Raw genomic sequence first — 13,739 nt, 5'->3', positions numbered from 1 at the left:
TCGCTAGAACTAGATGACTGTTACCAGAACCAGATAACCGTCCTAAAGCTAGATAACCGTTACTAGAACCAGACGACCGTTACTAGAACTAGATAACGACCTTTTAAACAACCAGCTAGCGAATACCACGAACGATTTAATTAATTGATCGATTGAATTAAACCAGAGCCTTAATATCGGCCCGTTACTAAATCGAATTAAAGCCTCCTAGGGAGGCACCCAGACGACCACTGTTTAAATGTACAGCTAGCTAACGGCTATAGAGAACGATTTGAATTAGAGCCTTCGATCGAGCTAACCCCTCCCCTGAATTAAATTAGATACCAATATAGGCAGGCAGGCAGGTAGGTAGGTGGCTAGAACTAGAGACCGTCGCCAGAGCCAGACGATAATCGTTTAAACAACCAGCCAGCGAATACCACGATTAATTTAATTAATTAATCGATCAAATCGAACCAGAGCCTTAATATTAGCCCATTACCAAATCAAATTAAATTAAGGCCTCCTAGGGAGGCACCCCAGATAACTACCGTTTAAATATATAGCCAGCAAACGCCTATAGAGAATAATTCGAATTAATACAATTAACCGCAATTAAATTAATACAATTAACCGCAATTAAATTAATACAATTAATTGATCAATCAAATTAAGCAGAGCCTTTAATCGGGCCGACCTCTCCCCCAAATTATAGATATAGATAGGTAGGTATAGACAAATAGGCACGAACAGGTAGGCACGAATAGGTAGGACAGGTAGGACAGGCAGGATAGGCACTAGGACTAGTTAGGAAATCAGCACACAGCTAGCGGATCATCGGGAACACCGCTAATCGACGATTTATAGCCTCCGCGAGAGGCTCCTTAGTTAATCGCCCGACGCCTAAGCGATCGTAACAAATACAGGCGGTAGGCAGGAAAGATTGATTTAGATTATTTAGATTATATATAATTAAATTAATTTTATATTTTTTGACTAGCTGTAAATACTAGAGTGTTAATATACCTTATTTTTAAATCTAGAATTTTTATTATTGTCCTGATAGTCCTGATAGTCCTGATGGTCCTAATAGTCCTGGAGGTCCTAGAGGTCCTAGAGGTCCTAGAGGTCTTAATAATCCGAGCGACCTCCTAACAGGTTCCTAACAGGATGCCAAGTATAAGTGTCTCCTAAAGCTCCTAATAGCCCTAATAGGAGCTGTTAGGAGCTGTCAGTACTATTAGGAGGCACAAACATTTACTAATGTTATAAAAGTAAATAAATTTGTAGAAAAGATGGAGAAACTATAATAGTTCCTTACTAACAAGATAATATAGGCCTAATCTATTTATAGAGCCGTAGTAAATAAAAACTAAACCCTAGCACTAGCCTATTAGATTAATAACTTTATTTAGCTAGATATAAGAAATCTAAATATAAAATAACCCGCTAAGAAACTTAATTAAAAGAACGCTGGCCCTTATAAGGTTAAGAAGGTTATCTTCTCTTACGCCTACTAGTTAAAGCTCCCTAATACGGTTAAAATCCACACTATATTCTATATATTAGTCTTCCGCCCTACTACCCCTATATTAAACGCCCTGCCTAAATAAATATAGGACCCTTCCCTACTAGTTAAAGTAGATAGTAAGAATAAGTACTTTATTAAAAGAATTAATAACATTAAGTATAATAAACGGAAACGCTAGTATATATACCTTATAAAATAAAGAGGCTTTATTAAGCCCTTATAGGAACCTATTAACTCTATAGGACTTATATAAGCCGTAAAAGACTTATATAAACTCTACTTAGAACTACTATAGCCCCATCTTATAGAAGCTTAAGTTTAAGGCGGGGGGTACTATTATAGGACACCCCTATAACACCTTATATACGTCTACCTATTTCTACCAACTTAGCAGTTAGAGACTGACCATAAGACTATAATTTGCCGTAATTTATAGTAATCTAACGGCAATCTGCTGTATTCTGCTATATTCCGCTAAGTTTTACTAAATCCTACTAAGCTTTACTAGGACGCGAATTCTACCAGGTTCTGCTAGGACCTAAATCCTACCCTACTCTATATATATATTAACTAAGCAACCAAGTTAATAATATATACCCTTTCTTCCTATTTTCTTACCTTCTTTCCCTACGTAACGTCTTGACCTTATTATACAGTTTATATATATAGCTTAATAATATCTACCTCGTTATATATTATTGTCGCTTATACTTACTCCGTAATATTAGGTCTTAAGTTAGTAGTTAAATTAAATTACCTAAAGGGGTAGGCCTGCTTAGTTCATAAGTAGTTTATATACTACTACTATACTAATTATAGGCTAGTGGTTTTCTGGGAGGGTTCTAGTTAGGTTCCTAGTTAAACGCGTTAATATATTTCTTTAGTATTTCTAGCTTAGGGGAAGATCTTAGAGTTACCTCTAGTGCTTAATCTTCTAATTAGCCTAGGTGGGGTTAAAGGGGCTCTGTTACTTTTTAGTAGTATTATAACTATTATAAAGGGTATCTACGTTTTCTTTAATGTTAATCGTAGGTATATAAAAGTCTTTAAGCTTTTAGCGTATTTAGGTATTAGGGCTTATTTAGCTGTTTTACCTAGGGGTTTATATTATTACAATCTCTTACTATTAGAGGGACCTTTTAATTAGCGCGACGGCTTTCTATAAGGTATTTATAGAGTTTCTATTTAGGTTATTATAAGATTTTAAGGGAGGACGGTAGATTATAAATAAAAGATATAAATAAATAATCTAGTTTTTAAAGCCGACTACCCTTTTAAAAAGGAGTAGGAAGGATTTAAAAATAAGGGGACTTTATAGATAGGGGGCTATAAGGACACAATTATAGAATAGGATAGATTAGTAAAAGAGACAAATTCTTAAAAAGGTAAGGCCTTTAGGATTGTAGAGACTATATACTATAGGTATATGCCTTTAGTACATAACTGGCAACTGTTAGCGACTCAGTTAATCGAGGCATAAGCACGGTATAAGGGACATGCAAGCCTATATAATTGGATTGTCTATAAACGAGAATCTAAAGCTAGAGAAAGGAAAGGAGAAGAAGAGCAGCGCTAGTCAAAGTAGGGTTCTTTTATATAGTTATCTAGTTACGTAACCGCAAAGTTCTGCTAAGTTCTGCCATTAAGTTCTGCCGTTTTCTGCCAGTGCTGTAATATTACCCCCCCCCCCCCTCCGCAAAAGCCTGCCCTTAGGCTTTATATATCCGTATTATACCTATAAGACGTTTTTATCTTTATATTCTTCCGGTAGCCTATTATTTTGCTATACTAGCACTCTATTTACTTATCTAGGTACTTTAGGGGTCCTAGTTTACTAGGGTAGCGGCTATAGAATTCTTAAAGCTTATAGGGACTGCCAATAAAGTTCTATATAGGGTACTAAGTAGGATCTAAGTTATAGCCTTTCTAACTAACGCGGTACTTTAACGTTTTCCGTACTAGTTTATAGGCCAGTATTTCTTTAATTTCCCATTTATTATTGCCGCTAACTTAAATCGGTAGGGGAGGTTTGTTCTTTTATCTAGGTAATAGGTTATTTATGGCCTTCTATATCTTATTTAGCGAGAAGATAGGGTAAACCTTAATTAAATCTAGGAGCTTTACTTTATACAAGTTGCCTATTTTCTTAAGGACCGTATACGGCCCTGCTATCTAATAGTCTAGCTTACGGCTAAGCTATTCCGTCTTCTAGTTCTTTATTATAACCTAAACTATATTACCTATAGTAAAGTCAGGCTCTCGCCTATGCTTATTAACCTACTATTATATTAATTTCTAGGCCTTTTCTAAGTTTATATAGGCTACCGTTTAGGCTTCTTCTAAGCGCTTAGCGTACTGCTAGGCTCCCTTATAAGATAATTTCTTACGCACAGTCTATAGTCCTTCTAGCCTATCCTAGTTAAAGCTTATTTAGGGTAAATACCCCATTTCTAATTAAATAGGTGCAAATACTATAAAGTTATAGGGTAGGGTCGCCTGGGCGTAGTCTATAAGGGGTAGCAGTTCACCCTAATTATCCTAGAAGTAGTTAATAAAGGGCGGAAGTCTCTAGTCTAAGTATTAATTTATAATCTCCGTCTAGCCATCTATCTAGGGGTGGTATACTATAAAAAGCTTTAGCCTAATCTCTAGGATCCGGGTAAACTTATTCCAGAAAGCCAATATAAACTATAGTTTGCGGTCCGATATAATAGTGTCTAATAGTCCATAAATTCGGTAGATATAGTGGATATATAGTTAGGCCGCCTCTTTAGCATTAATATTCTTATAACAGGGGATTAAGAAAGGGCGTTTATTAAAACGGTTAACTAAGATTATAACCATATCGTAACCGTTACGGTCCACTGGTAGTTTATGGAAGTCTATAAAGATATACTACTAGGGGCGCTCTAGTATTAGGAGTGGCTTTAATAGTCCTAGGGTCTTATCTTATAGGATTGTAGACCTACGGTAGTTATTATAGTTCCATATATAACGGTTAATATCTATAACTATTCCGGGCCAGTAGTAATAATTACTAATAATCTTACAGGTCTTATTTTTTCTAGGGTAGGCCGTAGAAACCTAGGTATATACTTTAGTAATAAGCCAGGTTCGTAAGTTCTATTCTTTTACTACTACTAGCCGTTCCCAGTGCTTAAGCAGTCTATTTTTAAGGGACTATAGGCTAGTAATATCCTTTACCTTTTCACGGTACTTCTGTAGAGAAGGGTTCGTACAGTTTACTTATAGTAGTTTATTAATAAGGTCAAATTCCGTAGGGTCGATAGGATATATCTCAGTACTTAAAGATTTAGTACTTAGTTCTTCCCGTATTTAAGGGTTAAGGTGCTCTAGTTATAGTAGCGTCTAAGTCCGTAATAAAATCTTCGCGGCTATCTAGTTATTTAGGTCCTGTTTACGCCTTATAAGAGCATTTACACAATTAGTAGCGCCGGGCCTATATATAATTAGGAAGTTAAACTAAGATAGGACATCCGCTTAGCGCGCCTGTTAGGCCGTAAGGGCTTTCGTTATTATAAAATATTCTAAGGCCTTATAATCTAAAACCACTTAGATAGGTTTAGGGGTCCCTTCTAGCTATACTCGCTAATGCTAAAAGCTATAGATAATAGCCAACATTTCTTTATTATAAATTAGGTAGTTTAGCTCAGCATCTACTATAGTCTTTAAGTAGTAAGTAATAGGGTGCCATTCCCCGTCCGTCTGCTTCTAGGAATAAACGCTAGCAATAACACTATCTAAGGCATCCGTTTCTAGCATTAAGGGCTATTCTAGGTTAAAGTGGGCGAGTAAAGGAGCGGAGACTAGCCGTTTCTTAAGTTTATTAAAAGCCTGCCTATATGCGGTGTTAAAGTAAAAGGGCTAATTCTTTATTATAAGGCGGCTAAGGGGCTAAGTAATCCTGCTATAGTTCTTAATAAAGCGTTAGTAGAAGTTACAGAAGCCTAGAAATAACTATATCCCTTTTACGGTCCGTAGTGGTTCCTATTAATTAATTACGGCCGTCTTTTCCGGGTCTGCCTTAATTCCGTCTATACTAATAATAAACCCTAGGTACTTTATTCGCTTTACACTAAACTCTAACATCTTAATATTGGCCTAAAGGCCAGCCTTATAGAGCCGTTGTAGGACCTTATAGATATGCTCCTCGTATTCTAACTTATTTTTAGAGTAAATTATAATATTATCTAGGTAGGCTGTATAGAAGTCGTTAAGGTAGTTAAAGAGTATATTATTTATATATCATTAGTACGTAACAGGTCCGTTAGTTAGTCTAAAGGGGAGTACTTTATATTTATATAATCTGTATTAAGTCTAAAATATAGTAAGGTTTATAAATCTGGGGTCCATCCTAATTTGGTAGAAGGCCTGGCGGATATTAAGCTTTGTAAATACCTTAGCTCTATTTATTTAGGCCAGCGTCTTATCTAGTAAGGGCAGCAGATAACGGTCTTTGCGGGTTATATTATTAAGCTTATAGTAGTTAATACAGAAACAAAGTCCTCTGTTTAGCTTTTTTATAAAGAGAATAGGGGAGGTAAATAGGGCCTAACTAGGCTTAATAAACCCCTTTACTAGGTTGTCTATAATATACTACTTAATAGCCTATAATTCGGCAATAGATTATTCTTAAAGGGGGTATAGCCAAGGACATTTTCCTTATCTAGTTTAATCTCGATCTTATAGTTATACGATTAGTAGAGTAGGAGTATATTAGATGCTGCCTTAAAGAATACGTCCTTAAACTCTTAGTACCAATAGGGTAGTTTCCGTTCTACTAGCTCCTTATCTATAAGCTTATCCTCCTCTTAGGCTAGGGTCTCTTTTTCTTTAATTATTTAATCAATTTTATATAAGCTAGTTATAAATGCAACGGTATCCAGCTAAACTAAGTCCCGGTAGAATCCTACAGCGCTAATACAGCAGATATTAACTAGTGGGAGGTCCGTAGGTTTCTTTACAGATATTTATTAGGCCGTGTTTTATAGTATAGGGTTTATAGTCTTCCTTAGCTCGCGTTCTATTTTCTATAAGTTATCCTTCCGGTTTATTAGTTTAGTATACCATCTAATATTCCTAGCTTTTTATTGTGGCTATATAGGGCCTAGGTTCTCTACTAGGGACTTAGGTAGGTTACTGTTAACTTCCTAAGTCTATAGTGCGGGTGGCGTAATATAGGTAGTCTGGGAGCGGCGTAGTATACGGATCCGTTACGGGTTAAGCTATATATCCTTCTTAAAGGCCTAGTCTCTACATATAGCATCGGCCTAGTAGATAGTATTAATCTAGGGTTATACTAGGTTTTCTATTATAATGCTAATTTCTTTTATAAAAGAAGGGGTTAGGGGTAAGGTTTTAGGCCAAATAAGCTATCTACTTTATATGTTAAGCTATAAGCCTAAATAGGCTAGCTATTTCCTTCTTAAGATTATATTATAGCTTCCAAGGTCTGTAATTAGGAAGGGGATATTATACTACCTTCGCCTATTAACGTAGAGGTATATTTACAAAATATTTATAATAGGTTGCCCTACCTGTCTATTATACCTATAAATAGGAATTAGTTTAGGCAGGTCTTCTATAGGTATATTAAGAAAGTTAGCCAGCTTTACGGCACACTGGGTATTAATTAGGGTAAAGGTATTTACTCCAGAGATAGCTAAGGCAAAGGTTAAAACCTAATATCTATTATAGAATAAAGTATAAGGGATAGTATAGCTTCTTCTACTAACTAGCCAACCTAGATTAATATATAACATATTAATCCCTTTTAACCCTAAAGAGGAGTCTTTCTCTAGGGTTCCTCTTTTTTTAACTTTATACTGTCCTTCTAGATTAACAGAACCTTATTTACTTTTACCTTTATTAAGTAGTTCCTTATAGGGTAGCCTTTTTAACTATATAAGAAGCAAGCCCCTTAATCGCTAAGGGCCTATATATAGGGGTCGCTATAGGTAGGCCAAGTAAGCGCTTAGCCTGTAGTAGGGCTAGCTACGCGGCTAGTTGCTAGGTTAGCGGCCGGTGTAGTAAGCGTTATAGGTTAAACTAGGGTATTACGAGCTATTCTTATATTGCTTATAGCTTAATTTAGGGGATTCCTAGCCTTTATCCGGTTAGCTTATGCCTTAATTTAACGAAGGCCTTAGTTAATAGCCAGGCAGTAGTCTATAAGTTCTTTTAACGTCTATACAGTAATAAAAGCTAATAGTACGGCCTGCTATAGGTCTAGGGTAAGCTTATTAAAGAGGTCTAGAAGTAGGTCTTCCTAGGGAATCTAGGCTTATCCGGCTAGGTATAAAAAGCGGGTCTAAAAGGCTAAAAAGATCTCCATTGTTTTTATATTTAGACTTTTATAGCTAAGGCGGGCGTTCTATACCCTAAAAGGGTCCTTATAGATAGAAGATAGGTAGTTAATTATTTCTTCTTTAGAGAGGAAGGGTTCTACTAAGTTCTAGGCGTATCACGGACGTAAATACGTCTATACGTTTTCGCCGGTACGGTCAAAAACGTAGGCCATTTTAGCTTAAGTAGTAGGGAAGTAGTCCGCATTAACTTTAAGCTTATCCTATAATTAAAGCTTCTAATTATTAAATATAGGGTTAGCTCCGTCTATAAGCAATAGGGGGTCCGCAACCTTCGCGGACCATAATAATCCTAATACTGTATGTTAGGCTAGGGCCTTAAGAACTATAGCAAGTCTATTTAATAGATCCTTACTAGATATAGGGGTGCTTCTAGTTTTAAGCAGTTCTCGTAGCCGTTTAATTTTAGTATTAGCTACTACGAGCTCCGCCTAAGGGGTTAAGACATTAATTATTTCTTTATCTAAGACGTTTGCGGGTCCTATAGCTGCTTTGCTTACTACTGTGTTTTATAGCATAGTGCTAGGGTATTACGTAATTCCGGGTAATTTCTTTAGGGGTTCTAGTCTATGCGTATCTTATAGGTTCTTCCCTTAGGGTTCTGTTCTTTTCCTTTGGGTTCTGTCCTTATGGTTTTAGTAATATCCTTAAGGTCCTATTCTATATCCTTGTCCTATTTATAGTCCTATAAATATATTTAAGTTCCTTCTTAGGAAGAAAGGGTGGTTTGAGCTTTAGATAATATTAGTGACTTAGTTAATTAAAGCATAAGCACGGTATAAGGGACATGCAAGCCTATATAATTGGATTATCTATAAACAAGAATCTAAAGCTAGAGAAAGGAAAGGAGAAGAAGAGCAGCGCCGGTCGAAGTAGGGTTCTTTTATATGGTCATCTAGTCACGTGACCGCAAAGTTCTGCCAAGTTCTGCCACTAAGTTCTGCCGTTTTCTGCCAGTGCCGTAACAGCAACTATCTAAAGGGCGTCTAAGGGTTGTCCTAAAGACAACCCAAGGTGGCTGCAATAATATCCCTTATAGTTATTATAAGATTTTAAGGGAGAAATAGTAGATATAAATAAAAGATATAAATATATAATCTAGTTCTTAAAGCTAATTACCCTTTTAAAAGGGGGTAGGAAGAATTTAAATATAAAGGGACTTTATAGACAGGGAGCTATAAGGCACGATTATAGGAATAAATAGATTGTAGAGGAGATAAATTCTTAAGGAGGTAAGGCCTTTAAGATTGTGGAGATTATATACGATAGGTATGTGCCTTTAGTACGTAACTAGTGACTATCTAAAGGGCGTTTAGGAGTTGTCCTAAGGGCAACCTAAGATAACTGCGGTAATATCCCTTATAATTATAGGGCTTGATATTTATTATACAATATAAATTCTTAGCCTATAGTAGCAGCAGCAGGAGCACTAAAGGGTAAGGATTAGATTATGGAACTAGAGGATAATAAGAAGATAAAAGTTACTAAATTTAAACCGCTGAGTCTCCTCTCTTTTTAACTACTATTTATTTTATTATATAATATCTTATATAAGGAGAAGTATAAATAAAAGGTAGAAAAGAAATACTTAATTAGTAAAAAAGCTAAAGATATTCGTAGAAATCTCTAAATAGTTATACGCCAAGAAATAAGGCTAAGGCTATCCGAAGACTATCCGGATAGTCTCCGGATACTATCAGCTGATAAGTCTATTATCCGAGAGGGCTGTCCTATCCTCGCAGGGTCTGTTGCCACTACTGCTCCCAGCTGCTTTCTTGTTTCTAGCCTATCTCTTTCTTTCCCCCTTCTACCAGGCCTCCCGTCCCATAATGGTCTCCACATCCCACACCCCGGCCCCCTCCGGCTCCGCGCTTTTTACCTCTTTCTTCCACGCTTCAATCCCCTCCCCATCCACTCCCTTCGGCGCGACTAATACGAATAGCAAATGCTCCGGTTGATCCTGGATAACGGGGTGATGTGGTGGGTGCGCTTTAGCGGGAGACTTGCGATACAAATCCGCGTAAATCTGGTGTGTCGGTCCAGAGAGCTGCTTCAGGAGGGCAACCGGGGATGCAGGATTCGGGATGCACAGAAGGACGGAGTTGACGAATGCACTCGTAGCGTAGTTGGGATAGACGGCTTTGTTGGTGTTCGGAGGGACCGGGAGATTCTGGTAGGATTTGACGTCTGGATCTTGAAGCTGTCAGCACTGCTGCAGGGACGGGCGGCTTGGCAAACCTTTTTCCATCGGCTCTTCTTCATACACAGCAAATGCCGCGTCTACGACGTTGAAGATTAGGCCGGGTTTTCCGACCGGTGACTCGCCGTCTACTAATGCTCGCGTATTTTCGAGATCCAGAGCGCGGGATACCTCCGCGTACTCCTTGCCCTGCAGAATTCCAACGTCAGGCAAATGAATCGTGTTGAAGTACGGCCAGTCCCATTGGTCACCGAGGGGAACTGGCTCGGTGGCTGTGAAGCGTGTGGTTAGGGTGCAGGACGAGCTAGATGACATATCAAGTAGGTCTTTGAAGTGCAGGCGCGTCCAGGCGTGGTATTGGTCGCGCGTGAAGGTGCGTGGGGTTGTGATGCGGGTGCGGACGAGCATTATGCCCGGGTCTTTTGTTTGAGAGGCCATGGTGGAGAAGGGTGGAGTGGGCAGGTTGAGATGAGCTGAGGGTAATTTTCAGAGGATGGAGGAGCTGGAGGAGCGTATTTATACACGTTTAACTGCGTCTATGCAATTGCCCGAATACGCTTGCGAGTCCTCTGCAAGCTCAGCCAGTGAGGTACAGAAACTGGCTGCTTATTCTCTCACCCCCACTCTAGGCACGCGTTGGCAGATCGGCGCATTACCACCTGCGGGGAAATTCAGATGGATACGTAGCGGGTTTGACGGCATAAGCCACAGATGTTGTGTAACGAGTACGTGCAAGATGATGAGTGGGGAGCGACAGGCCAGAGTCGCATTGGGGTAGAGTGATTGGAGGAGGGGTTTGTGGTTGGGGAGCCGTTAGTGAAGTGTCATTGTCGGCCCATATGAATATAATGGGTTATTAATAGGAATTAAATTAAATTAAATGGGGAAGTACCCTCCATATAATAGAGGACTTGGAGATAGACATGTAAGGTCTTTTAAGATAAAATTCTGGAGATAGTGTTACGGACCTGTATTTCGCCCTACTGTTATTGATAAGGGATAGCAATAGGGGGGTTTCGATGAACTGACGGAAGGTATCTGACGGAAGGTAAAGCTAATTTTTAGTGCTTACATATACATTTAGCGCGACATTCCGTCAATTGGTCAAGTAAGGGTTTCGATAGAGAGCGACTCTGGTTCTTCAGGACCCCATCTTGTACGTCTTAGCGGCTGCTCTAGAGCCTCATTATTTAAGTCACGCTCTATTCGGATTGCCTGCTCAACAGTTTCGGTAATAATATTTTGGGGTTGGCGGCTTCAATTGGGCTCGACTTCAGTGGCGCCAGCGTCACATCTCATTTGCTCCACCAGCTCAACGGTTCAATTAACTTGGCGCGCGGGATTAGAAGACATAGTGGCAAGGATTAACTGTGCAAAATTTGGAGTCGCTAGCTACTATAAACAAAATAGGGGGCTGGCTTAAAGTTCTGATGAAAATATTCATCAAAACTTTTAATATTTGCCAAGTAACAAATCTAACGGAAGGCCTTACTAACCATATACTGCTAGTACGCGACGATCGCCTCGACTCGAGTTGCATTACCTTCCGTCAGATACCTTCCGTCAGTTTATCGAAACCCCCCTAATAGGATCAAGGCTCGGTGATCAGATGGATTCTGGTGGTCGCGCACGGTCCACCTATCGTAGGACGTCACCAGCGGGGTAACTACAACTTAGAGAGGAGTTCGTGGGCGCCAGTTGGCTAGTTAAAGCACGGGCCGCGATAGGCCCAGCAGCGAGCTTGTCGCGTGATGTTATACGTAGTATACGCGATGTACGGATTGTGCGTCTACTCTAATACGTATAACACGTACAAAGGGATTTCTTAGGAGTTAGGATTTGTACTTAAGGGCCTGCAGTCCCTACCTAGACGGCTCTCTCTCTATAGTGAATCTCAGGGATTAATTATAGTAACCTGTTGGGCACCACTACAAAAGTTCGGCGTCGTCTCTTCTAATATACCAAGCCCAATTATAGAAGCACATACAACCTCGCGTAACACCTCTCAGCTTCACTAATGGAACGATGTACCCTGCAGGCTCACATATATATCTTCAACCTAAACCCAGGGGCCGGTTAACCTACTTCATATTCCTGGAAACAAGATCTGGCACTCTAATACCGCCTCCAAAATGCCCAAAAAGACATTCACCGTCCTCGGTACCCTCCCTTTCTTCATCTATCACCACTCTCCAAAACACTAACCTCTCCTCCAGAAAACTCACCCCAAGTAATGACACACCTCGCTCACACCCTCGGCCTCAACCCCGGCCTCTCTTTCTACGACATCTACTCGCTCACAGACGCCGAGCTCCTGTCCTTCATCCCACGCCCCGCCCTCGCCCTCCTCGTCATCATCCCCATGACGCCGACCTGGCACGCCGCGCGCGAAGTCGAAGATGCAGATAAAGGTCTCTACGAAGAGTCCGGCGAGCAGGAACCAGTGATCTGGTTCAAGCAGACAATCGGCCACGCGTGCGGCAGCATCGGACTTCTGCATTGTCTGCTAAACGGCGAGGCTGCGAAGCATATCACCCCAGGTTCTACGCTAGACGAGATTCGTAATGCTGCCCTCCCGCTTAAAATGGTAGATCGCGCAAAAGTACTAGAGGACTCCGCCGCCTTCCAAGCTGCGCATCAGGAAGCTGCGGCCCTGGGCGATACCGTGGCGCCAAGTTTGGCGGAGCAGGACAAGCTGGGCCAGCACTTTGTGACGTTTGTGAAGGGTAGGGATGGACATTTATGGGAGTTGGAGGGGAGTAGGAAGGGCCCCTTAGATCGAGGGGAGTTGGGGAGCGATGAGGATATGTTGAGTGAGAGGGGGGTTGGGCAGGCTGATGAGGGAAGAACAGGAGAAGGGGGGCGATTTGAGGTTCTCGGCCATTGCGCTGGCCGAGAGCTTGGATTAGTGGAAATTCTTGCGTTATTGTAACCAAAGGCTTCTTTCCTCACGCAAGCGTTACCTGAGCGTGGTTTAGATTTCTTTTCCTGAAACTTTTTTTTTCTCTCAATCTATGCCCTCTCACAGCCGTATAACTTTTCCCAAAGTCTAAAAGTCCAGCGTAGTAAAAGTAAGAACTACAAAGTGTCTTCTTTCGGCCCACAGAACTTGACTCAAGTTCCCCTGTAGAGTAAAACGCCTGTTTCTTCACTCTTCCTTCCTATCTCAGTGCACTAGAACACAGTTCAAATCGCTGCGGGCCCAGGCTTCTACCAGCCAGCTTTTTCTAGCTGTGGGGGAGAGTTGTTGTAATCCAGCCTAGGCTCGGGGAAGCTATGTGGTGATTGCCAAAACCCACCGCTTCGCAGCGACTGGCTTGGCAGAATTTGAAGTAGACGTGCCGGTTCCCTAAGGTATAGCCGTGTGCGCGCCGTAAGAAGAGGGATGCTGCGGCGGGATGAACAAAGCTAATTCCGAAATGAGAAGTACAGCCTTGCACTAACGTTATAACCGTTTTGAACACCAAAATTTACCGAAATGCTAATTTAGTAGCAAATAACTGGTAAAAGCTATTATAAGTCATCGCATTGTTAGTAAGAAGTATTAAAGCTATAAATATATATTATAGCCTGTAAAGGCTCTAGTGTCCCCCTTAGGCTAAACTAGGTATATAACTGGTGTATCGTATAGGCAAACTAATAT

The 13,739-nt window shown here is 40.3% G+C and overlaps 3 protein-coding genes across 3 annotated transcripts; 1 reads left to right on the top strand and 2 right to left on the bottom strand.

Annotated features, from left to right (window-relative positions):
• Positions 1-10,099: 10,099 nt before the first annotated feature.
• K441DRAFT_595212 (uncharacterized protein) lies at positions 10,100-10,534 on the bottom strand (the record flags this gene model as incomplete). The annotated part of the gene is made up of 1 exon (XM_067644984.1): positions 10,100-10,534. The coding sequence occupies one exon, from the start codon at positions 10,532-10,534 to the stop codon at positions 10,100-10,102; it is 435 nt and encodes a 144-aa protein (XP_067496674.1).
• Positions 10,535-11,102: 568 nt separating this feature from the next.
• On the bottom strand, positions 11,103-11,636 carry K441DRAFT_671161 (uncharacterized protein; the record flags this gene model as incomplete). The annotated part of the gene is made up of 2 exons (XM_067650391.1): positions 11,103-11,351; positions 11,593-11,636. The coding sequence occupies 2 exons, from the start codon at positions 11,634-11,636 to the stop codon at positions 11,201-11,203; spliced, it is 195 nt and encodes a 64-aa protein (XP_067496673.1). The 3' UTR covers positions 11,103-11,200.
• Positions 11,637-11,849: 213 nt separating this feature from the next.
• K441DRAFT_701445 (cysteine proteinase) lies at positions 11,850-13,297 on the top strand. The gene is made up of 2 exons (XM_067653340.1): positions 11,850-12,256; positions 12,313-13,297. The coding sequence occupies exons 1-2, from the start codon at positions 12,229-12,231 to the stop codon at positions 13,026-13,028; spliced, it is 744 nt and encodes a 247-aa protein (XP_067496672.1). The 5' UTR covers positions 11,850-12,228; the 3' UTR covers positions 13,029-13,297.
• Positions 13,298-13,739: the final 442 nt, after the last annotated feature.

This window comes from Cenococcum geophilum, assembly GCF_001692895.1.
Source record: "Cenococcum geophilum 1.58 unplaced genomic scaffold K441scaffold_91, whole genome shotgun sequence".
NCBI lineage: Eukaryota > Fungi > Ascomycota > Dothideomycetes > Gloniales > Gloniaceae > Cenococcum > Cenococcum geophilum.
Note: the sequence above shows the minus strand (reverse complement) of the source record. Positions and strands in the feature narration are given on the sequence as shown.

Excerpts from the sequence above, each read along its gene's own strand:
- K441DRAFT_701445 (XM_067653340.1), top strand. The coding sequence starts at position 12,229 with ATGCCCAAAAAGACATTCACCGTCCTCG. Across the intron at positions 12,257-12,312 it reads AAAGACATTCACCGTCCTCG|AAAACTCACCCCAAGTAATG; the intron begins GTACCCTCCCTT and ends CCTCTCCTCCAG.